The sequence below is a fragment of the Geotrypetes seraphini genome, chromosome 7 (assembly GCF_902459505.1).
Source record: "Geotrypetes seraphini chromosome 7, aGeoSer1.1, whole genome shotgun sequence".
Lineage (NCBI taxonomy): Eukaryota > Metazoa > Chordata > Amphibia > Gymnophiona > Dermophiidae > Geotrypetes > Geotrypetes seraphini.
In genome coordinates, this window is record NC_047090.1 from 174,459,057 (window position 1) to 174,482,026 (window position 22,970).

At 42.4% G+C, this 22,970-nt stretch overlaps 2 protein-coding genes across 6 annotated transcripts in view; one reads left to right on the forward strand and one right to left on the reverse strand.

The window, feature by feature from the left end:
• The window catches only part of GOLGA5 (golgin A5), a 135,994-nt gene extending 114,860 nt beyond the window's left edge, over positions 1-21,134 (reverse strand). For both annotated transcript variants that reach the window (XM_033951238.1, XM_033951237.1), the window contains exon 1: positions 18,776-21,134. The gene's annotated coding sequence lies outside the window, so the exon portion shown is untranslated. The remainder of the gene's footprint in view (positions 1-18,775) is intronic.
• Positions 1-22,970, forward strand: part of LGMN (legumain) — an 84,378-nt gene that overhangs the window by 25,360 nt on the left and 36,048 nt on the right. For all 4 annotated transcript variants that reach the window (XM_033951243.1, XM_033951242.1, XM_033951240.1 and 1 more), the window contains 5 exons: positions 2,911-2,992; positions 6,556-6,641; positions 6,770-6,845; positions 9,145-9,207; positions 20,463-20,529. In XM_033951243.1, the coding sequence (XP_033807134.1) occupies positions 2,911-2,992; positions 6,556-6,641; positions 6,770-6,845; positions 9,145-9,207; positions 20,463-20,529 (374 nt within the window). The remainder of the gene's footprint in view (positions 1-2,910; positions 2,993-6,555; positions 6,642-6,769; positions 6,846-9,144; positions 9,208-20,462; positions 20,530-22,970) is intronic.

Consider the following 22,970-nt stretch of genomic DNA (forward strand, 5'->3'; position numbering starts at 1 on the left):
TAAATCTATTTAATAAATTTTTTATAGCCTGTCCTCTCCACAAAGCTCCTCTCACCCCCCCCCCCCACTGTCCCACTCACACCCAACAGGACAACAGCGCACAGTTTTACAGCTGCGATGGAGAGAAGTTCGACCTCCAGGTAACATAGCTATCCCAGATTTTATAATACGGAACCAACCTTTGACCCTTTAGCGCTGTCACTTTGCACATTAGCTGCACATAATCGAGACGGCAGAATAAGTATCGCCGCTCAGTTACCCCTGTGGATCACTAGTGCTTAGCCAAAGCCAGATGAGCCACCATACAGATAAACAGAGTTAAACAATTCTCCGGGGTGGGGGGGTATAGCCCAGCATGGGAGTATTGAAAAGGTGTCGGCGAAAGCTAGAAGGATGCTAGGTTGCATAGGGAGAGGAGGTATTAATGTCCCTGAATACGACTTTGGTGAGACCTCATTTAGAATATTGTGTACAATTCTGGAGATCACATCTTCAAAAAGATATAAAAAGGATGGAGTCGGTCCAGAGGAAGGCTACTAAAATGGTGTGTGGTCTTCATCATAAGGCTTATGGGGACATAATTAAAGACCTCAATCTGTATACTTTGGAGGAAAGGCGGGAGAGGGGAGATATGATAGAGACATTTAAATACCTAAGTAATGTAAATGCACATGAGTCGAGTCTCTTTCATTTGAAAGGAAACTCTGCAATGAGAGGGCATAGGATGAAGTTAAGAGGTGATAGGCTCCGGAGTAATCTAAGGAAATGCTATTTTACGGAAATGGTGGTCGATGCGTGGAACAGTCTCCCAGAAGAGGTGGTGGAGACAGAGACTGTGTCTGAATTCAAGAGGGCTTGGGATAGGCACGTGGGATCTCTTGGAGAGAGAAAGAGATAATGGTTACTGTGGATGGGCAGACTAGATGGGCCATTTGGCCTTTATCTGCCATCATGTTTCTATGTTTCTATCATTTTACTTTTGGTTGATTGTGAATTATTTTTTTTTTTTTACTCCCTCCTTCCCTCTCCCCACTGCTTCAACTCAGATTTTCCTGTTACCGATGCATCGCACTGGTTTTTTTTTTAATGCTTTTATTCTAATTGAAAAAGTTGTATGCAGTCCAACACCAGAGAACATGAAACTGAATACATTTCCTTCCAAACTGATCAAAATACAAAGACATCTTTATATTCTGAAACTTGATACCAAAAACTGAAACTTCAATGTTTGTTCGCCCCAGCTTTGGGTATTATGTGTTCAAATATATTTTATTGAGCTCAACAAGAAAATCAAGCAACAACACAAGATGAAACGCAAACAAGCTCAAAATTTTGGTTTATGCAAAACCCCACACACAACTCCCCCCCCCCTTCTTTCCCCCCAGGTCCTCCTTCTAAGTACAATACCAACATAGGCAATGATAGAATACAAAATAATACAGGTAAACCAACTGTAACATAGCGATACAGCTAAACATGAAATCAACAGTTAAGCAATCGGCTGCGAGCTAATGGAGTCATGGTAGTCCAAAAGGGTTCCCAGGTGCATTGAAAGACTCGCCCTGGGAGAGAGGAACCAGCTTTGGGTATTATATTAATCAGGAAGCTTGTGACAAAGTTCCTCATGATAGTCTGTCTCTTTCGCTTTCCTCTTCTTGGTCTTTTTCTAGTTCTCAATTCATGTTCTCTCTCTCTTTTTTTTTTTTTTTTTTCCCCCCCTGCCTATCTTCTTCTCCTATATCTGCTGTCTTAGGCTTTTCCCCTTTCATCTTTGTCTCCATTTCTTTTCTCCGATTCTCTATTCACTCATAGCTAGATTTCACCTTTTAGTCCTGAAACTTATTCCTCTGGTTTCTCATTTAAGTGGAAACTTTCCGTCTCCCCCTCATTCCCATTTCTCTCCGCCCCCTTTTCATCCACTCACTAGTCTTCTGTTACCACTAGAGGTGCTGCTGGGGGGACGGCACAAGGGGAGTGGTCGCTCCCCCAAACAGACTTTGAATGAAATCATGCCTGTGCGGTTTTACTCTTCAGCCTCTCACCAGCTGCTCCTGTTGCTCTCCCTTGATGTCAAAATCTGGCTACGCTTCTGGTTCCTACCCTCTTAACTTATCCTTTCCCAGCCCTAATCCACTCACTAGCCCAAGCTTTGTTCTGTTGCTCAGCCCTTCTGTTTCTTACCCTCTCCCCATTTGCCCCTACTCTATCCCAGGAACTCTGTTTGTTGGGTAAGTCTCTCTTGTCTGTACCCTTCTCCTCTGCAGCCAACTCCGGCTCTTGTCCCTTCTGCCTTGCTGCACCATTTGCCTGGAACAACCTGCCTGACTCGGTACGACGGGCTCCGTCTCTGGCAGAATTAAGAAGGCCCACTTTTTCAAACCTGCGTTTTACGACTTAACCCTACCAATGTGTAAAGCACCAGAATTGTTTGTCATTCTCCCTGTAGTTCCCCCCATGAACAGCATATATTGATTTACCATTTTTTTTGTCCAGTACGTCTTTCATAATTAGATTATAAGCTGAGCAGGGACCCTCTCGTGTGTATTTAATGTATAGTGCTACGTGCGTTTGGTAGCGCTATAATAATAATAATAATAAATTTATTTTTCTATACCGCCATAGTCAGACGACTTCTAGACGGTTCAACATCGAAAGAAGGCTGGACATTCAGCGAATTACCGAAGCATGAGGGGAAAGTTATGGAAAAAGGGGTGGGGGGTGGGAGTGGAGGGAAAAGTAAGAGGGGTTGAAAGTGGGAGGGAAAGTGAGAGGGGTAGGAATTGCCTGAAGATTGTAATGGTGCTGGAAACTGGTACACAAACCCTCTTTTCTTGTCTGTATTGTGTCAGTGGTGATGCTCATCAACTTGATGTCCTGGTCTTGAATATGCTGTGTCACTTCTAATTTTAGAAACCCAACCAAAGGCATAATCATTAATCGACCCAACGGAACAGATGTGTATGCGGGCGTTCCCAAAGACTACACCAGAGAGGTAGGTGCCTCAAATTTAGACCGCATCGTCCCTTTTGTAAATAGTAACAGATATGAAAGTTCAGGAGGAAATTAAAAAAAACAACAAACTAGGTTGAAACACCCCATGGGAATTCCCGAGAGCTATTAACAACGAGCGACCCTGCTATTAAAAAAAAAAAAAAAATTATCCAGATGTCTTAACTCTATCCCCTGTTCTCCTCCTTCCTTACAAATTCCCCCTCTCCGTAAATCTTTCTCCTCAAAGTCTCAACCATGTAAACAGCTCCCCAAACTGTAAATTTCCTAGAACTGTCTAGTCATCTTTTTGTAATCCAAAACCCTAAATTGTAATTTTCCGGGAAATGTCCAGCTAGTTTCTTTTGTAATCCGCCCAGAACTGCAAGGTACGGGCGGAATAGAAGTTATTAATGTAATGTAATGTATTTGGAACGAGGTTACCAATTGAAGCACTTGGTGAGAATCGCTATAAGAAGGCTCAAACAGTGGCCTTTTCTGTGGCAGGTCCACATTTGTAGAATGCACTGGCAGGATATTTGAGATTCAGTAAAGATAATATGTCTTTTAGAAAGCAATTAAAAACTTATTTGACTGTAGCAGATTTTCGGGTATTGCCGCGTCTGTGTAGAAAGAACCGACATTTCAGCCGTCATGCTGTGGCTTTCTTTAGGGTATGCTGAGGTCTGCAGTGTGTCTTTGCATATAGTGGGTTAATGGACCTGATTGAGAAAGGGCAGTCTGTGGGTCGAGAAGTTTGCATTTTTTGGGCAGGAAAGTTTGTGGGCTGACCTGATTGAGAACAGGGAAGTGAACCCACTATATATAAAGACATGATCGAGACATTCAAGATAATGAAGGGAATAGACTTAGTAGATAAAGACAGGTTGTTCACCCTCTCCAGCGTAGGGAGCACGAGAGGGCACTCTCTAAAGTTGAAAGTGGATAGATTCTGTACAAACGTAAGAAAGTTCTTTTTCACCCAGAGAGTGGTGGAAAACTGGAACGCTCTTCCGGAGTCTGTTATAGAGGAAAACACCCTCCAGGGATTCAAGACAAGTTTCTGCTGAACCGGAATGTACGCGGGTGAGGCTGGTCTTTGACCTGGGGGCCGCAGCGTGAGCGGACTGTTGGGCGCGGTGGACCACTGGTCTGAACCAGCAGCGGCAATTCGTATGTTCTTATGACACACTGCAGACCTCAGCATACCCTGAAGAAAGCCACAGTATGACGCCTGAAACGTCAGTTCTTTCTACACAGACGCAGCAAAACCCGGACACCTGCTACAATCATGACACCAGCCACAGAAGCCTAAGAGAACAAAAACATATTTGTTTGTGAAAGCTTTTTATTAGCTATTGGCATTAAGCCTATTTTATCGTTTGTGCTATGCAGTCTTTTACTAGTTGTATGCTGGTTTTTTTTAGCAGATGTGCTGCGGGTTGGAGGGCATTTGGGACAGAAAATGCTGTTGTTATAATATGTCTGAGTATTTCTGATTATGTATGATTTTATTGTAATCCGCTTAGGTACTAAGCGGATAAGAAAATTTTAAAATAAATAAAAATAAATCGGGAAGGTTTTGCATCTGTGTGGTCCTTTTCTGGTCACCTTGGCTTGTACAACAGTCTTGGGCAAGGAGCTGGAATTATTACAGTTGGATAAATTGAGCTAGATATGAGTAGCATGACATCCCAAAGGTTGGGGAGTCGCTGTTTTCTCTTGATTCTACGTGCGTTGACAATAATGGCTTTGTGCCTAGCATGAGTAATGAGTCCTGCAGGGCGCTCCTGGACTAACAGTGCAGACTGCGGGGTAGGTTGGGGGCTGTTAGCACTTGATAAACAGCTGTGGATTGGGAAAATGGGCTTGGTAGGACTGTACTTGACGAGGATGATGACTGAACTGCTCCGGCACGTCCTTTTGTAACCCTTCTGATTTAAAAGGAGGCATCTGACTGCTCCATGTAAGAATCTGCGATTATTTGAAGAGACGGAGACGCTGATCTTCTAGGCCCATGAGATCCGGATGCAGTAGCATGGCTCATACCTGCAGCGTAGCAAGGGTGAGAGGCGCCTGGGGCAGTGGCGCCCCCTTCCCCCCCCCCGCTCCTGCCACGGGCGCGTGCCTCCTTCTCCCCGTACATCTAGTCGTTCACCACCCGCAAGCGACAAAAACTTCAAGGCGCTCCTCGCGACCCCGTCGGCTCTCCCACCGATATCACTTCCTGTGCGCGGCACCCAGAAGTGATGTCAGCAGGAGAGACGACGCAGTCGCAAGGAGCACGTTGGAAGTTGTGGCTCGTGGTGGCGAACAAGTTCAGTTTTATTTAATATACCGGAAATATAAAACCGAGGTAAATCTAAGCGGTTTTTACAATAAAATATAAAAATAATTTTAAAAAAATGAATTAAAAAAACAACAACAACATAAGAATAAAAAAATAAAATGGGGGTAAGGGAAAAAACAATAGACAAAACATGAAATTTGGAGAAACAGTAAGACAACCATAGAAACATCAGGAAAGGAAGGAATTGGTAGGTAACAATCAAAGAGAAAAAAAGAAAAGGTTGGGGAGAGGGAAGGAATGAACGATGTGGTTAGGGATAGAAAACCCTCCAAAACTAGAGGAATGGGGAAGGGACGGGGGCATGCGCGTGGAGAGGTGAGGAGAGGAGGAGGGGTGTCGGTGCCCCCTCCCCCCGTCCTCCCTCTTACTATGCCACTGGTTCATACTTTGCTCAAATCTGTTTGACTAACTGTCCACTCAAGATGAGAGCCCAGAATCTCCTTACCTCAGCTCAGACTGATTTGGAGAGACGGTTATTAGAGAACAGAGGTGAGAGACTGTTAAAAACCTCACTGACCTCCTCTTGGGAAGCAGCCATGATGGGTTACTACTACTATTTATTATTTTTTGTAGCGCTGAAAAGTGTACGTAGCATACAATAGACAGTCCCTGCTCAGAAGAGCTTACAATTACATTACATTACATTAGAGATTTCTATTCTGCCATTACCCTGCAGTTCAAGGCAGATTACAAAAGAGTTATAAAAGGTGGTTACAATATTGGATCATTAGTAAATTCAAGAGAAGTTGAGAAGGTGGATTACAAAAAGAGATATAAATGGTGGGATACAGTAGATCATTTGTGAATTCAAGAGAAATTGAGAAGAACTGGTGGTACCTGTGGGGCGGGGTGAAGGCAGGAGGATGGAGGGTAATTGATATGTTAAGAGAGATTCAGTGATTTCTTGAAGAGTATCGTTTTTATTTCTTTTCTGAAGATCTTGTTTAGACAGGACAGTTCAGGCTTGGGGAGGTTATAGTGGGTCTAGGTATCTGACAGCAGTGAGGGGGAGTTTTAAGAGTTGAAAGCAGTTTCGAAAAAGTGGGCCTTTAGCTTCCTGGACCACCCTGTTGGTTGTTCGTGGGCTGAGGGTTCCCGTTGACTGTCCCCTCAAGACCCGTCCCTCAAAAGTTGCCATTTGCACCGTTATTCGAAATGTAACACCTTGCCCGTTTCTTTCTTAGCTGTAGCGAATGCTTTCTCTTTCGTGTCTTTAGGACGTCACCCCGGAAACCTTCCTCGCCGTTCTGAAAGGTGATAAGGCCGCCGTGAAAGATAAAGGATCCGGCAAGGTGATACAGAGGTAACAACTATTGAAATATCCCAAAATGCCTTCACAGGATGGAACGCCCTCAGCAGGGAGAAAGAGGGTATACTTGCGTTCCGTGTGGGACCAGGGCTGACCTGTTTGTTCTTTCTTCCCATTCACAGTGGTCCCAAAGATCATGTGTTTGTGTATTTCACCGATCATGGAGCTCCAGGAATTCTGGCTTTCCCTAGCAGTGATGTAAGTGTATCCTTCTTGCTGAAATTTTTTCGGAGAACTAATGTGCAGCTGGAGACATTGGCGTAGCAAGAGAAGTTGGCATCTGGGGTGGAGGTGCCTGACTGCTGCTCTATTTGCTCCCTCCCCCTCCCCAGTGTATTCTTCCCACTGCCCTGCCCCGATACCTCTTCACATCTTTGCCGGCAGTGAGCAGGTGGGAATACCTGCTCCTCGCATCGGCTAAGCCTGCCTTCTGATGTCATTGCTTGGCTCCACGAACAGGAAGTGACATCAGTGAGGGGTGAGGCCAGCACGAGCATCGTGTAGGAAAGCCAGCTCATTGCTGGCGAAGCGTTAAAGAGGTTGTGGCAGAAGAGATGCCCTTCGGAGACTCATCACTAGGGGGAAGAGAAGAAGCACCAGAGCTGCCACCAAATTGGCGTCCGAAGTGATCTGACCCCTGCCTCCCCTCTTGCTACACCACTGACTGAAGAAATGAGACAGGAAGGAGCAATCTCATCTGGAGAGCTGCCAAATGTAGATCCCGTGGATTGCTCTGTGTAAGCAAATCGTATTTTAGCGCATTTGATATGATTTTCACTTGACTTTCCCTCTCAAGTAGCTTAAATGGATCAGCTGTCCTAGGAGAAAGCTTTATCGAAGCTACACCCTAGTTTAATAACTTCAGTTAGGCAACATTAAAGGGATGGTAAATATTGAAAGAGGCAAATGTTCTTGTATATCAAGATTTGCATGATTGAAAACCTCATCTAAAAGTGCAGAAGAAGGTCAAAGCACATCAAATAAAGTAGATATGAAGAAAATAGCACCATAGGCGATCCTGATTCTGAAAAATCCAGTGAAATTTATTATCGTTGGCCCTAATACTGGCCCTGTTTCAGGGATCTGGTCTAGGACTGCAGTCAAAGTAAAAAAAAAGGGGGGACAAAAAATCCAGCCCCACTGGCAATTAGAGAAATCAACAAAATCTAATCCTAAATGTCCAAGGAGTGTCCAGATTAGAACCGAGAACTTTCATACGTGTGCCATTCCTCGGTGGAAAGCTCATTCATGTATGTGTTTCATAGATCCACTCCAACAGGCTGAAGCCAGCGCTCCAGCCGCAGCTTTGTAAAAGGGGCCCTTTAATATGGTGGTATAGATCAGTGGTTCTTAAACCTGTCCTGGGAGACCACCAGCCAGTCGGGTCTACAGGATATCTCGTGAATGTGCATGAGAGAGATTTGCATATAATGGAAGCGACGGGTATGCAAATCTGTCTCATTCATATTCACTCGGGTTACCCGACTGGCAGGTGGTCCCCCCAGGACAGGTTTGAGAACCACTGCTATAGGTCATTGAGAAGAAATAACTTATTTTGTATCTGATTTTCAAAGCTTCCTTCCCCAGACTGAGCAGGTCAGCTAAGAGTCTGACAGCTGGGAAGAAAGAACGTGAGTTCCTGATGCATATTAAACTCTTGTTTCTCAGCTTGGTCCTAGAGTACTCTCTTGCCAGTCAGGTTTTCAGGGTATTGTTTATTCAAAGATTCTACACCACCACTAATGACTGGGGAGTCAATTCAGAGCGGTTTACATGAGCTTCTGTAATGGTGTTACAATACAGAGTTAGCATTTTCTAAGAAGATTTTCAGTAGAGACACATTTATACCACTCCTCCATTATATGCAAATTCCTTTCATGCATATTCATTGTGGATATCCTGAAAACCTGACTGACAAGGGCTGAGTTGAGAAGAACTGATGTAGATGTAGCTATATATATAGATGTAGCTATATATATTAATGAATATATATTAATGAATATATATTAATGAATATATATAACAAAATGAATATGCATGAGATATATTTACATATATCACGGGCACATATTTTATGTACATTCATTATGGATATCCTGAAACCAAATTGGATCGGAAAGTTTCCACGGACCAGAATGAAAATGACTGACGCACAGTACATAGCCCTAACCACCCCTACACTCTTGTCTTAAACGTCAGTTGGCATGACTGAAACGGGAACGGTTGGGTTGAGTTTTACACTGACAATGGGCGGTTGTCTTGACTACCAGAGTTGGACAACGGGTAAACCCACCTGTAGCTTTTGCTTCTCACTGTTCATATCTATGTTATAATGTAGACTTCTTTCTCTCCGGAGGAGCACTACTGCTGTATTTGCTATAGAAGTCCAGTTTCTCATGTAGAAGAATTGGATAAACTGTGTTGCCTGTCTGCTGTTTGTCGCTCGGTAGCGACGATAGAATGATCTGTGACGGTAAACATTTTCTTGTCTTGACAGCTCAAAATGAAGGACCTAAATGAAACCATCCAATATATGTATCAACATAACAGGTATAAAAAGGTAAGACGGTTAGATATACGGAGGGATGATTTTCTACAGCCCGTCCTGCAAAGGCAGCAATAGTCAGCCAAGTAATTTTGTTGAATCTGGGGGGGAAATAAGATCCCTAGTTTTGTACATCTGTATATCGTCGCAGGATAGAGCAAACGGTTCCCAAAGCTGACTCTTGTGTAGTTGTTTTTTTTAGAATTATTTTTCTGATTTGGAAGTTTCAGGCAATGAAAACCTGGGGCCTAAGAAGAGTTGCTTGACTTGCTGTCGATTTTTTCTTAGCTCAGTCCTCAAAAATCTGGCCATGAATGTTTACTTTGAGGACACACACTTGGGACTCCCATCAGATTTGGTTGCCATAAGAGGCTTTTAGATGCTTCAGACTCCATGAAACCATAGCCACTAACTTTTTTCAAAATGATTTGGAGTTTGTAAATGCAACACAATATGCCCCTCTTGACATATAAGAACAGCCTTACTGGGTCAGACCAATGGTCCATCAAGCCTAGTAGCCCATTCTCACGGTGGCCAGGTCCCTAGTACCTGGCCAAAACCCAAAGAGTAGCAACATTCCATTCAGAATCCTAAAGAATAGCAAGATTCTGGAATCCCAAAGAGTAACAAAAGATTCCGGAACCCCAAAGAGTACCAACATTCCATTCAGAATCCTAAAGAATAGCAAGATTCTGGAATCCCAAAGAGTAACAAAGGATTCCGGAACCCCAAGGAGTAGCAACATTCCATACTACCGATCCAGGGCAAGAAGTGGCTTCCCCCATGTCTTTCTCAATAACAGACTATGGACTATGGTTACCAATGCAGCCGGCGTTAAAAGCAGCACTACGGTTTTGTAAAAGGGGAGGGGGGTAAATAATTTTTTTTTTTTTTTTTAATCTTGTTGGTAGGGATGGGGCTAGGAAGAGGGTGGGGCAAGGCAGGCAGGGGGGCCCCACCAAACTGGTCTGCACAGGGCCCTGCAATTGCTAAGATTGACCTTGGTGAGAAGACCTTAACGAGACTGGGAGAGTGGGCATCCAAATGGCAGATGACATTTAATGTGAGTTTCAAGTTTATTAATAAATTTGATAAATCGCCTATTAGAATCACTAAGCGATGTACAAAATCAAAATAGAGTATAATAAAAAGAAACAAACATTTAATAGTGTACTTTCATCAAAAACAAACATGAGTTGGGAGGGAAAGAATAAAAGTTACAATTTTCAATTTAAGGTAGAAGAAATGGAAAAAACAAGAGGGTAATGGGAAGTTAAACCACAGCATGATTTAGAATCTCACGAAACATTTAAATATTAAAAGCATCTTTAAATGAATAAGATTTTAAAAGTTTTTTGAATGTTGTAACGTCTTTTTCGTTTCTAATATATTGTGGCAGTGCGTTCCACCAAGTGCAAAGTGATGCCTATAGGAAAGAGGAATCCAGACTACGTATATCTACGTGATGCAAGGTTCACATTAGGAGTCACTGCCCAGGAAGAGAATCTAGATGTCCTATTTGAGGATATGAGAAAACTCTGCTCAGTGCGCAGCAGCTAAGAAACCTAATAGATTGTTAGGAATTATTAGGAAAGGAATGGAAAAGAAAACTGAGAATATTATAATGCCCTTGTATCGCTCCGTAGTAGAACTGCACCTCGAATACTGTGTGCCGTTCTGGTCACGCATCTCCAAAAAGATATTGTGGCATTAGAAAAGGTACAGAGAAGGGCGATAAAAGTGATAAAGTTGGGATGGGGGAAGTTGGGAAGTGGCTAGGGCTTGTTCAGCTTCGAGAAGAGACAGCTGAGGGGAGGATATGATAGAGGTCTACAAAATACTGAGAGGAGTGGAAAGGGTAGTCGTGAATCACTTTTTTATTCGCTCCCAAAAATACTGGGACTAAGAGGCACACAATGAAGCTGCTACTAAGTAGCACATTTAAAATAAATCGGAGAAAACGTTTCTTCACTCAGGGTGCAATTAAGTTCTGAAATTTGTGGCTAGAGAATGTGATGAAACCAGTTAGCCTAGCAGGGTTTAAAAAAAGGTTTGGATAATTTCCTAAAAGAAAAGCCCATAAGCTGTTATTAAGATGGATAAGCAGTTCAAAATCTGTTTTACTCTTTTGGGATCTTGTCAGGTACTTGCAACCTGGATTGGCTGCTGTTAAAAACAGGATACTGGGCTAGATGGATCTTCAGTCTGTCCCAGTATGGCAGTGGCTACGCTCTTATATTAAGCGCTATTCTGTATTTATATAGCATGCTGCTTACATGCACCCTTAAAGAATAGCGCTTAACATAAGAGCGTAGCCACTGCCATACTGGGACAGACTGAAGATCCACCTAGCCCAGTATCCTGTTTTCAACAGCAGCCAATCCAGCTTGCTTATTTATTTTATTTATATACCACTTATATCCTAGGTGGTTTTACATTCAGGTACTTTATCATATTTCCCTATCTGTCCCGGTGGACTCAAACTCTCTTTAGTGTATCGCTCCATGGTGCGACCTCATCTGGAGTATTGCGTTCAATTCTGGTCCCCATATCTCAAGAAAGATATAGCGGCGCTAGAAAAGGTTCAAAGAAGAGCGACCAAGATGGTAAAGGAGATGGAACTCTTCTCGTATGAGGAAAGACTAAAAAGGTTAGGGCTCTTCAACTTGGAAAAGAGACGGCCGAGGGGAGATAGGATTAAAGTCTACAAAATCCTGAGTGGAGTAGAACGGGTACAAGTGGATCAACTTTTCACTCTGTCAAAAATTACAAAGGCTAGGGGGACACTCGATGAAGTTACGGGGAAATACTTTTAAAACCAATAGGAGGAAATACTTTTTCACTCAGAGAATAGCTAAGCTCTGGAACGCGTTGCCAGAGGTTGTGGTAAGAGCGGACTATTGACAGAGGCTGCACCATGCAACCACAAATTAACAAAACAATACAGAAATCTTTCGCAGTTATGAGAAACCTTAGACAAGTCCGAAAATTCTTTGAAAAAACACAATTTCAGCTCCTAGTACAATCTCTAATCCTAAGTATCCTGGACTATTGCAACATCCTCTACCTCCCCTGCCCTGCAATAATGATTAAACAACTACAGACAATTCAGAATACAGCTCTGAGACTCGTCTACTCATTGAAGAAACATGACCACATTACTGAGGCATTCATCAATTCTCATTGGCTTCCAATCCAGGAAAGAATACAATTTCAATTCTACTGTATACTATTTAAAACTATAAATGGAGATAGTCCAACCTACCTAAACGACCGCCTCATCCAAACCACCTCTACCAGGCATAGAAAAACACACACCCCATTAATTTACCCCCCAATCAAAGAAGTAAAACGGAAAAAAATATACAACGGATTACTGGCCACTCAGGCAGCAAAGATAGACAACCAAGTCTCCAACCTATTGACAACAACCCCAGACTACAAGACGTTCAGAAAGGAAATAAAAACTATACTCTTCAAGAAATCCCTTAATAAAGCTTAATACCATGATAAAGCTTAACCCCCCTCTTACCATCCCCTCCCTAACCCCAGATCCTACTTTTCCCTCTCTTGGAAACCTTCTCTGATCTAACGTTGTAACCCTTCTTCCATAACTCTTTTTGTAATCCGCTTTGAACCGAAAGGTAATGGCGGAATAGAAATATGTAATGTAATAGTGTAGCTGGTTTTAAGAAAGGTTTGGACAAGTTCCTGGAGGAAAAGTTCCTAGTCTGTTATTGAGAAAGACACGGGGGAAGTCACTGCTTGCCCTAGATCAGTAGCATGGAATATTGCTACACTTTGGGTTTTGGCCAGGTACTAGTGACTGTGAGAACGGGCTACTGGGCTTGATGGACCATTGGTCTGACCCAGTAAGGCTATTCTTATGTTCTTATAGTGTACCTGGGTCAATGGGGGGATTAAGTGACTTGCCCAGGGTCACAAGGAGCAGGGAGGGATTTGAACCCACAACCTCAGGGTGCTGAGGCTTTAGCTGTGACCACTGCGCCACACACTCCCCTTACATCAGGGCCGAACAAAACTTAGATAAATTCAAAGGAAATCTTAAATCCTTCCTTTTTAAAGACGCATATGGATGCTGAAACGGTTCTGCTGATGTCTTGTTCCTATTCTGATCTCCTTTACCTCCCTTCTGTTATTCACCTTTCATGGCCTCCTTTCTTTTAAATTGTAATTCCCCCTATGTCCCTTTTGTTTCTTTGTCTTTCCAGTTCATCCGTTATTTATTTAGAATGTTTAAATGTTTTCCCATATTTTATTGTAAAACACTTAGAAATTATGATTAGCACTATATCAAAATTTTAATAAACTTGGAAACTAACTTACAGAATACTATGTGTTGCACACGCCCTTGTCACAGTTGTGTCGTCAGGCCAGCTCTGACGTCTAGATTTTAGGCATGCCAGTGCCATGTTAGAATAGTATTCTGGAAAGGAATCTGGGTTCCCAGCTGCCTTTTAAAGAATAGACTTTCACTACACAGCGGCAGGGTGCCTAAAAGGAAATACCCACTTATAAAATTGTTCGCCTCCCTGCTGCTGTCATGAAATGTGAGAACGGAGTTCTCTGCCCTAGCCATTGGGACTCTTAACCTTTAAGATCGGCAGTACAAACAGACCAGTTGTTTCTCTGCACCGTCTGTGCTTGACTTAGTTGGGAAACCTCTTCCAAGCGCTGGGTGGTAAACATGCTACACCCCACCCTCAAAAGGAGGAAGCAGTGTTTACATTAAACTTGTTTTCCTGGGTTGGCCTGATTGCCCAATAGAGTTGCGTGCTACCATTGTATGAATTTCAGGTTCAAGGTTTGACTCTGTTTCCTGTTTCTTCAGGCTGAGAAACTTGATAGAAGGCACTGGGGAGCTCCAGCCATTACACCTGCACTGTATTCTGGCGAGAACCGTGGTTTGGAGAGAGAGAGAGAGAGGGAGGGAGAAGGAATAGCAACGGGTGAAAAAGTCCTGGTAGCTTTGACTTAAAGAATTGTAGCCAGAATCGTCCTTCGACTGTGGCTATAATTCTTTAAACTCTGCCTTAACCACACAAGTTTTTTTTAATATAACCGCACAAATTTATTTTAATATACTGACAATATAAAACCAAGCAGTTTATAATAAAATATAAATAGGGGAAATAAAGCATCATAATAACAAAATAAACGTCACTAACATATGAGGAAAGGAACAATGGAAATGAATTATAATAAAAAATAGTACAGGGTAAATTAGGGGAAAGACATAAGGAATAAGTGGATAAAATGTTTTTGTTATGAATAAAAGCTTCCATTATAACAAAGCAAAGAACTATGAGCAGAATGCCCATGAAAAGTAAAAAACCTTCAGTTGAGCTTTAAAAGTAAGTGTTTGAGGTTTTTGCAGATGAGTGCAGAACTCGCAGGGTCAGGACAGGGATAGAGAGAGCCCGCAGGGATGGGGAAAATTTGTCTCCGTGTCAGTCTCTACTTGGGAAAACAGTATAAAAAACTGAATAAATAAATAGTGTGAAAAGGTTCAGCCTCTGATAGCCAGAGCTGCTATTGTGACATCATTACGTCTGTCCCCGGCAAGATGATTGAATCACTGATCAAGGATAGCATAGTTCAGCACTTGGACACACACGACTTGATGAAACCCAGTCAACATGGATTCAGGAAAGGGAAATCGTGTTTGACGAATTTACTCCAATTCTTTGAGACCGTGAACAAGCAAATTGATAGTGGAAAGCCGGTGGACATAATATACTTGGATTTCCAGAAAGCGTTCGACAAAGTTCCACACGAAAGACTTCTCAGGAAACTACAAAGCCATGGCATAGAGGGAGATATACAAAGATGGATAGGCAAATGGCTGGAAAACCGAAAGCAGAGAGTGGGCATAAATGGGAAGTTCTCTGACTGGGAGAAAGTGACTAGTGGTGTACCCCAGGGCTCGGTACTTGGGCCGATCCTTTTTAATATTTATATTATATTTTATGGGTTTTACCGGTTGGTTTTATGATATGATACGATTGTTATATACGTCACCCACTGCCAGTATTCTGGTGAATGGTACGAAGACGCCGTCTTTTCAAATTGCGAGAGGTACGAGACAGGGTAGTCCTCTCTCTCCCATGTTGTTCTTGCTCTATCTGGATCCCTTCCTGAGAACACTGCAGAGAGATGATGGTATAGTGGGGCTCCCAGAAGGAGACTCCCAGTTAAGAGTATTGGCGTATGCTGATGATATGTTACTGACATTAGCCGACCCACAGGATTCCCTGAAAAGAGCATTAGCCATCCTAGATGAATTTAGTCTATACTCGGGATTGATACTCAACCTGCAGAAATCATTGGCTCTTCCTCTGTCTCGAGGACTCCCTGCTCAGTGGAGGGGACCTTTTCCATTACAATGGGCTACCACCTCTCTGAAATACTTAGGTATACAAATACCAATAGACATTACCAGCATATATTCAGTGAATGTCCTACCACTCATGACGCTTACACGACAGAAACTGTTACTTTGGAGGGACTTTCCGATAACACTCATGGGTAAAATTGCTTTATATAATATGGTGCTGTTGCCCCAGTGGCTCTATATATTTCAAATGCTCCCTATATTATTGTCTGTCAAACATGAGAGGGAGGTGGGGAAATACCTCACTTCTTACTTATGGAATGGGAAAAAGGCCAGAATTTCACTGTCAGTATTGATGCTTCCCAGGGCGCAGGGGGGACTGGGTCTTCATAGTTTAAGACTGTTCTCTCAGGCGTGTCAAATGAGACACCTGAGTGATTGGTTCAGGGGGACCAGCCATTTTTCGGCTACTTCTTCGGAACTAGTCCTATGCTCCCCAGACCACTTTAGCTATCTGCTGCACGCTTTGCGTCTCCCGGGGGGTCCACCACCTCTTGGAAAATTCCTTTTTCAACCGTTACGTCAAGTGTGGAGACGTTTGTGTAAAATGCTAAAGATTAATCATACCACTACAGCATACTTACCTTTCTTGGACAATCCAGACTTTCCACCTGGGACGTCTCGGTTTCCGATGTCTGTGTGGAAAACGTCAAACTTGCACTATATCTCACAGGTTGTAACAGCACAGGGTATGGTGCCATCCTTTGCGGTAATGCAGACTGAATATAGTTGGACGCCTCGGGACTGGTTGGCATATGCTCAGATGACATCATATGTCAGATCTCTCCCGCCGGAGGGGCTCACGAACCAATGTCAGGAGACAATCTCGGAAGCCTTATGTTTAACAGCACAGACACAAATCCCCTTGAAATTCCACTTACGCTTTTTACGGGATAGTCTGGGGTCAATTTCTTATGAAGCTTATGCGGCCCGCTGGAGGGAGGATCTGGCCTGTGAGGTGACTGGCCATCATATACAACAGGGTCTTCACTCTATCCACTCTCTTACCTCACATGTGACCCTTATTGAAATGAACTATAAGTTCTACTTACGACTCTACAGATCACCAACGTACCTGTATCGAGCTAACCTCAGAACATCGGATACGTGTCTTAAATGTGCTCATCCAGGAGCAACGCTGGGACACCAGTTCTGGTCGTGTCCATTGATAGTGGACTTTTGGATTCAACTACAGCGGCATATTACTTCCATGTGGCATCAGGGATATGTCAGTCGTCCGGAATTGCTGTTCACGATGGACCCACTTCCTCGGGGGTCTCCGAGAGGTTTCCGAGGTTTTTTGGCCAGGACTTTCCTCATGGGAAAGAAAACTATACTACATTGCTGGATTGTATCAGACCCACCAACTTTGTCATTCTGGAGAATTCTTATGCTTCGTCAAGCCTCGATGGAGCGTATGTCCTTGACCTCATTGGACTCACCCAGAGGCCGGTTATTTAGTTCTGTTTGGGAACCATTCTGGTTAACATTGACTCATAAAGCACGAAGTCACTTATTGAATTTGTAATACTTCAATAGATGGAGGTTGATCATTGTTACTGGGGGATGTTGGGAGGGAGGGAGGGTGTTGGGGATAGGGAGGGGGAGGGTGGGGGGAGGATAATGGTTTGTCTTGTGTGATGCCATTTTCTTGTAAAATCAATAAACATATTTAAACATAATATTTATATCAATGACTTGGAAAACGGAACATCCAGTGAGATCATCAAGTTTGCAGACGACACAAAACTCTGCCGGGCAATCAGATCGCAGGAGGATAGTGAGGAACTCCAGAGCGATTTGTGTCGGTTAGAAAAATGGGCGGAGAAATGGCAAATGAGGTTCAACGTGGAGAAATGCAAGGTAATGCATTTAGGCAGTAAGAATAAGGAATACGAGTACAAAATGACAGGTGCAACTCTGGGAAAAAGTGAACAAGAAAGAGACCTGGGTGTACTGATAGATAGGACCCTGAAGCCGTCGGCACAATGCGCGGCAGCGGCAAAGAAGGCAAATAGAATGTTGGGCATGATAAAGAAAGGAATCTCGAGTAGATCGGAGAAAGTAATAATGCCGCTTTATAGGGCAATGGTCAGACCTCACTTGGAATACTGCGTCCAACATTGGTCTCCCTACCTAAAGAAGGATATAAAACTGCTGGAGAGGGTGCAGAGACGAGCAACTAAACTAGTGAAGGGTATGGAGAAACTGGTATATGAGGATCGACTTAAAACACTGGGATTGTTCTCCCTTGAGAAAAGGAGACTGCGGGGGGATATGATCGAGACCTTCAAAATACTGAAAGGAATCGACAAAATAGAGCAGAGAAGATTATTTACATTGTCCAATTTGACATGGACAAGAGGACATGAAATGAAGCTAAGGGGGGACAAGTTCAGGACTAATGTCAGGAAGTTCTGCTTCACACAGAGAGTGGTGGACATCTGGAATACTCTCCCAGGGGAGATTATTGCGGAATCGACAGTCCCAGGCTTCAAAAGCAAACTAGATGCATATCTCCTTGAGAAAGGCATATAAAGATATGGTGGCTATAAATAAACCAGGTGTATACCTGGCGGGGCCTCCGCGTGTGCGGATCGCCGGACTTGATGGACCGAAGGTCTGATCCGGAGATGGCGCTTCTTATGTTCTTATGTTCTTATAATGTCTCATTCCACCAATGACTAAGAGCCAACCTCATCAGTAATGTCACAATGGCTTGATTGTCCTGTACTTGGCTCACTTTTACTACATTTTGATTTCTAGAGTGGTGCAGTGGTTAAAGCTACAGTCTCAGCACCCTGAGGTTGTGGGTTCAAACCCATGCTGCTCTTTGTGACCCTGCGCAAGTCACTTAATCCCCCCATTGCCCCAGGTACATTAGATAGATTGTGAGGCCACCGGGACAGACAGGGAAAAATGTTTGAGTACCTGAATAAATTCATGTAAACCATTCTAAGCTCCCTTGGGAGAACAGCATAGAAAATTGAATATATAAATAGTGTAAAAAGTTTCAGGCTCTGATAACCAGAGCTGGTATTGTGACATCATAATGCCTCATTCCACCAATGACCAAGAATCAACCTCATCAGTGATGTCACAATGGCTTCATTGTCCTATACGTGGCTCACTTTTACAACATTTTGATTTCTAGACTGGTGAACTTACCCTCACTCTGCCTGTGAGGTCAGGATGTGGTGCCTGTGGATGGGGCAGCATGGAGTGAGTTGGGTGTAGGCGGGGTGTTGTGTGATGGAGTGTGCACACAGGTTGAATGTACACCCACATAGGTCCAGGTAGACAGAAATTCACCTAAAAACAAGAACGTAAGTCTGAGAAACAAGTTTATACTTGCTGTCAAAATGACAGATGATCTTGTGCCGGGCAATGATGAGTCCTCTTTGGTGTTTTTCAAAAGTTGTAACATATATAAATGTGTCTTGAAAACAACTTAAAATGCTACTTAGGGAAGGAAAATTAAATAGCAACTATTTATGCATTTGTACATTCTAAAAGTATATCCTTGTACATTCTAAAAGTGTATGTGTGGATAGGTAATAATAATAAATTTTATTCTTATATACCGCCCTACCTTAAGTTCTAAGCAGTTTATATCCAAGAAGACTGTACATTCAGTGAAATATACATAAACCTTTCAAAAGAGAATACATCCAATCTCATTTTATCCATTTATCAAATAAGTAGGTTTTTAACAACTTCCTAAAAGAATAATAATATTGGGCTTGGTATAAGGGTACTTAACTAGGAGTTCATTTTCCCAGCTTGAAAATAAGTTTTCTCCAAAAATCTCTTAAATTGACAGGCTTTTAAGGTCGGATACAAGTTTCAAGTTTATTAAAATTTGATGAAATTCTAATCATAAATTCTAAGCGTTTAACAATTAAAAAATTAAAATGGGGAGCAATTAACATACTTATTAATGACAAGACGTAACTTACATGAAAACAAAAGGATAGTATGAATATTTCGAGTGTTCCTATTGTATTTATGCAATTGTAACTGAGAGGATAAATAACCTGGAGCCAGTCCAAACAACGATTTCAAGTTTATTTGATTAAACGCTTATCATGAGATACTAAGCATTGTACAATAATAATTAAAACATTAACAGGAGTATGGGAAGACAAAAAATTTTAACATACTTGCCTTTTTTTTTTAAATCTATAAAGACACAATAGGAAAGGAGGGGAGAACTACAATATTTATTAAGAAAAGGTACAAAAAAGGAAAATACATTGGGACGGGGATAGGTTAAGAGTTGCTGGATTTGAATCGGATAGTCAGTTAAAGGCATCTTTAAAAAAGAAACATTTTAAACTATTTTAAAATTTCTGTAAGTTGTGTTCAGATCTTATATATATGGGAAGAGAATTCCAAATCGTGGGGGCAGTTACTGAAAAGATTGTATTACGTCGAGTGCCTATTATTCTTAAAGATGGAATATTAAGAGTATGCTGTGAAGTGGATCTTAGAGCTCTCAGGGGATCATATGGAATTAGAAGTCTGTCAGTGAATGCCGGGGCGTGTGTTTGTATTGTTTTAAAGGTTAGAAGTGCTATTTTATATGTTATTCTATATATGACGGGTAGCCAATGGGCTTTTTGTAGAAGAGGGGTGACATGATCATATTTAAAGCAAATACATCCAAATTTAAACAGAACTCTTGCCTCAAATGTCAACAGCCTTGCCCGCAATCCTCTGAAATGTAGGGAAGGGGTTTTCAGCGTCGGTAATCCAAGAGTGGGTCTTGCAGGCCATTAATTCTTGTATCAAGCCATTGAAGAGATGGTGATAAAGAGAGATAGAACTTTGTTTGTTTGTTTTTTGTCGACAGATGGTATTTTATATTGAAGCCTGTGAATCTGGGTCTATGATGAACCACCTGGCTGACAATATCAATGGTAAGAACTTATTGGCTGGAGATTCTTTGGCTTTTTCAGGTGTGGAAAGAGAGTCCGATGGGATATACCTTATAAATCAAGGCTTCCTTATTCTAGAGAGGTCAATTCTCCAGGTCGTACTAAATATGACCATATTACTCCTCTGCTCAAATCTTGAACACATGCTTCCGATTACTTATAGGATACCATTTAAATACAATGTTCTTATCTTCCTGATTCAGTCATTTTTGTCTAATTTCTTGATCCCCCCCCCTATACACCAAAAAGGTATCTTCGTTCCTCTACACACCATCTTCTTTCAATACCATCTGTCAGGCAGATGTTTTTGGATTCAAATCGGGATTCTAGTTTCTTCCGTCATGGCACCTACACTATGGAATGCGTTAGCATTATAACTGAGGTCTGAAAAATCTCTCAAGACCTTTAAGTCTCAATTAAAAAGCTACTATTTTAAAATGGCATTCAACGTGGCTTCTTAATTGGATTATTTTTACTTCGGTTAACCTTTATCTTTTTCTTTTCATTATTATTTCATCTTATAACCTTTTCCATTTGTTGTTTTTCCTACCGTTCTTCCCTAAGCATTGTAAACCTTTTTTTTTTTTTTTTTTTTTTTTTCTTATAAGAACATAAGAAGCGCCATCTCCGGATCAGACCTTCGGTCCATCAAGTCCGGCGATCCGCACACGCGGAGGCCCTGCCAGGTATACACCTGGCTTATTTTATAGCCAACCATATCTTTATATGCCTCTCTCAAGGAGATATGCATCTAGTTTGCTTTTGAAGCCTAGGACTGTCGATTCTGCAATAATCTCTCCTGGGAGAGTATTCCAGATGTCAACCACTCTCTGTGTGAAGCAGAACTTCCTGATATTAGTCCTGAACTTGTCCCCCCTTAGCTTCATTTCATGTCCTCTTGTCCGTGTCAAATTGGACAATGTAAATAATCTCTGCTCTATTTTGTCGATTCCTTTCAGTATTTTGAAGGTCTCGATCATATCCCCACGCAGTCTCCTCTTCTCAAGGGAGAACAATCCCAGTGTTTTAAGTCGATCCTCATATTCCAGTTTCTCCATACCCTTCTCCTGTTAGCCTGCTCATGTTAGTTCATTCCCTTGTCTTGGTCTTTATACTCTGTTTTGTTTTTTACTGAGTTTTAACTTTTGCCCTTGATTTTATCCTTGTAAACCACTTTGATTTGACTTTTTATTAAAAATTGCAGTGCAGTAATCCCCCGAAATTTGTGGGGGGTTACATACCTGGAGTGACTGCGAATTGCAAAAAAAAACCTGCAAATATACGCAACGTTGTTCCCTTCCCTTAGCTGCGTCTCGCTCCGCCTGAAACAGGAAGTCGCAGTAGAGATGGCAGGAGTCACACCAGAGAAGGGCGCATGACCACTCTGTCCCGTAAAGAACACAACGAGCCTCTGAAGCATCTTCTAGGAAAGTTTTCCTGCGGAGGGAAAACCCGCGAATGACTGAGTCCGCAAATTCTGATCCGCAAATTCGCGTGGGAGTATTGTATATCAAATACAAATAACTGTAACGGTTTGCAAAAGTGAGGAATGTAGCAGGAAGAGCCCTACCCTGCACCTGTGCGCTTAGGAACAGCTAGTTCTGCTTGCTGGCAAATATTTCAGTTAAAGCTACGCTTTAATGTGGGTGACGCCACTCCCACCCCCTAGCAAGATGTGCATCTGTATTTTGTACTACAGTGTTCCCCTGCGAATTTGTGGTTTGCGAATCGCGGACTCGCTCATTCGCGGTCTGGGGACCAGATTAGAATCCAGAACAAGGCAACACAGAAAATACGTAAGAGCATAAAAGAAAACTGTTGGAAAAGGCTCGTCAAATGACTGAACCCGAAGAACACAATAACTGCCTTCCCCCAGACCACAACCATCTATCTTCCTTTGGGCTTGTAGAAGAAATCCTCCCTCCGATCCAATCTCCCTTTACTGCATATATTGTTACTGTTTTACCTGCATTTATCATCCATTCTAATTATGCAAGCACTCCCCCCCCCAAAAAAAAAAAGGTTTGCATATGGCCATCTTCGTTAGATTTCACTTTTATTATTCCTGGATAGCTGAATATCATATTTGCTCCCTCCACCCTAGGGTGAAAAGGCATGCCTTCTATGCAGAGCGATAATTTAACCTCCCATCTTGACCTGCGGCATGTTTCAGCAAAGGATTCCACAAGCTTTGATATTCCTCCTCCACCTCCCCTCTGTCCTCATGTTCCAGCCTTTAGCCTGCCGTCTCTCAAGCAAGGGTGGTGACAGATTTTATTTTTTACTTCACCACAAAGATATATTCCAACAAAAACTCACTTCCTTAGAGGTATATAGAGATAATTTCCTACCACAAACGGAGAAAAGACCTCAGTTTCTTCCAGGGATAATTTTCACCTGAAAAAACTATGCTAGCTGTGCTC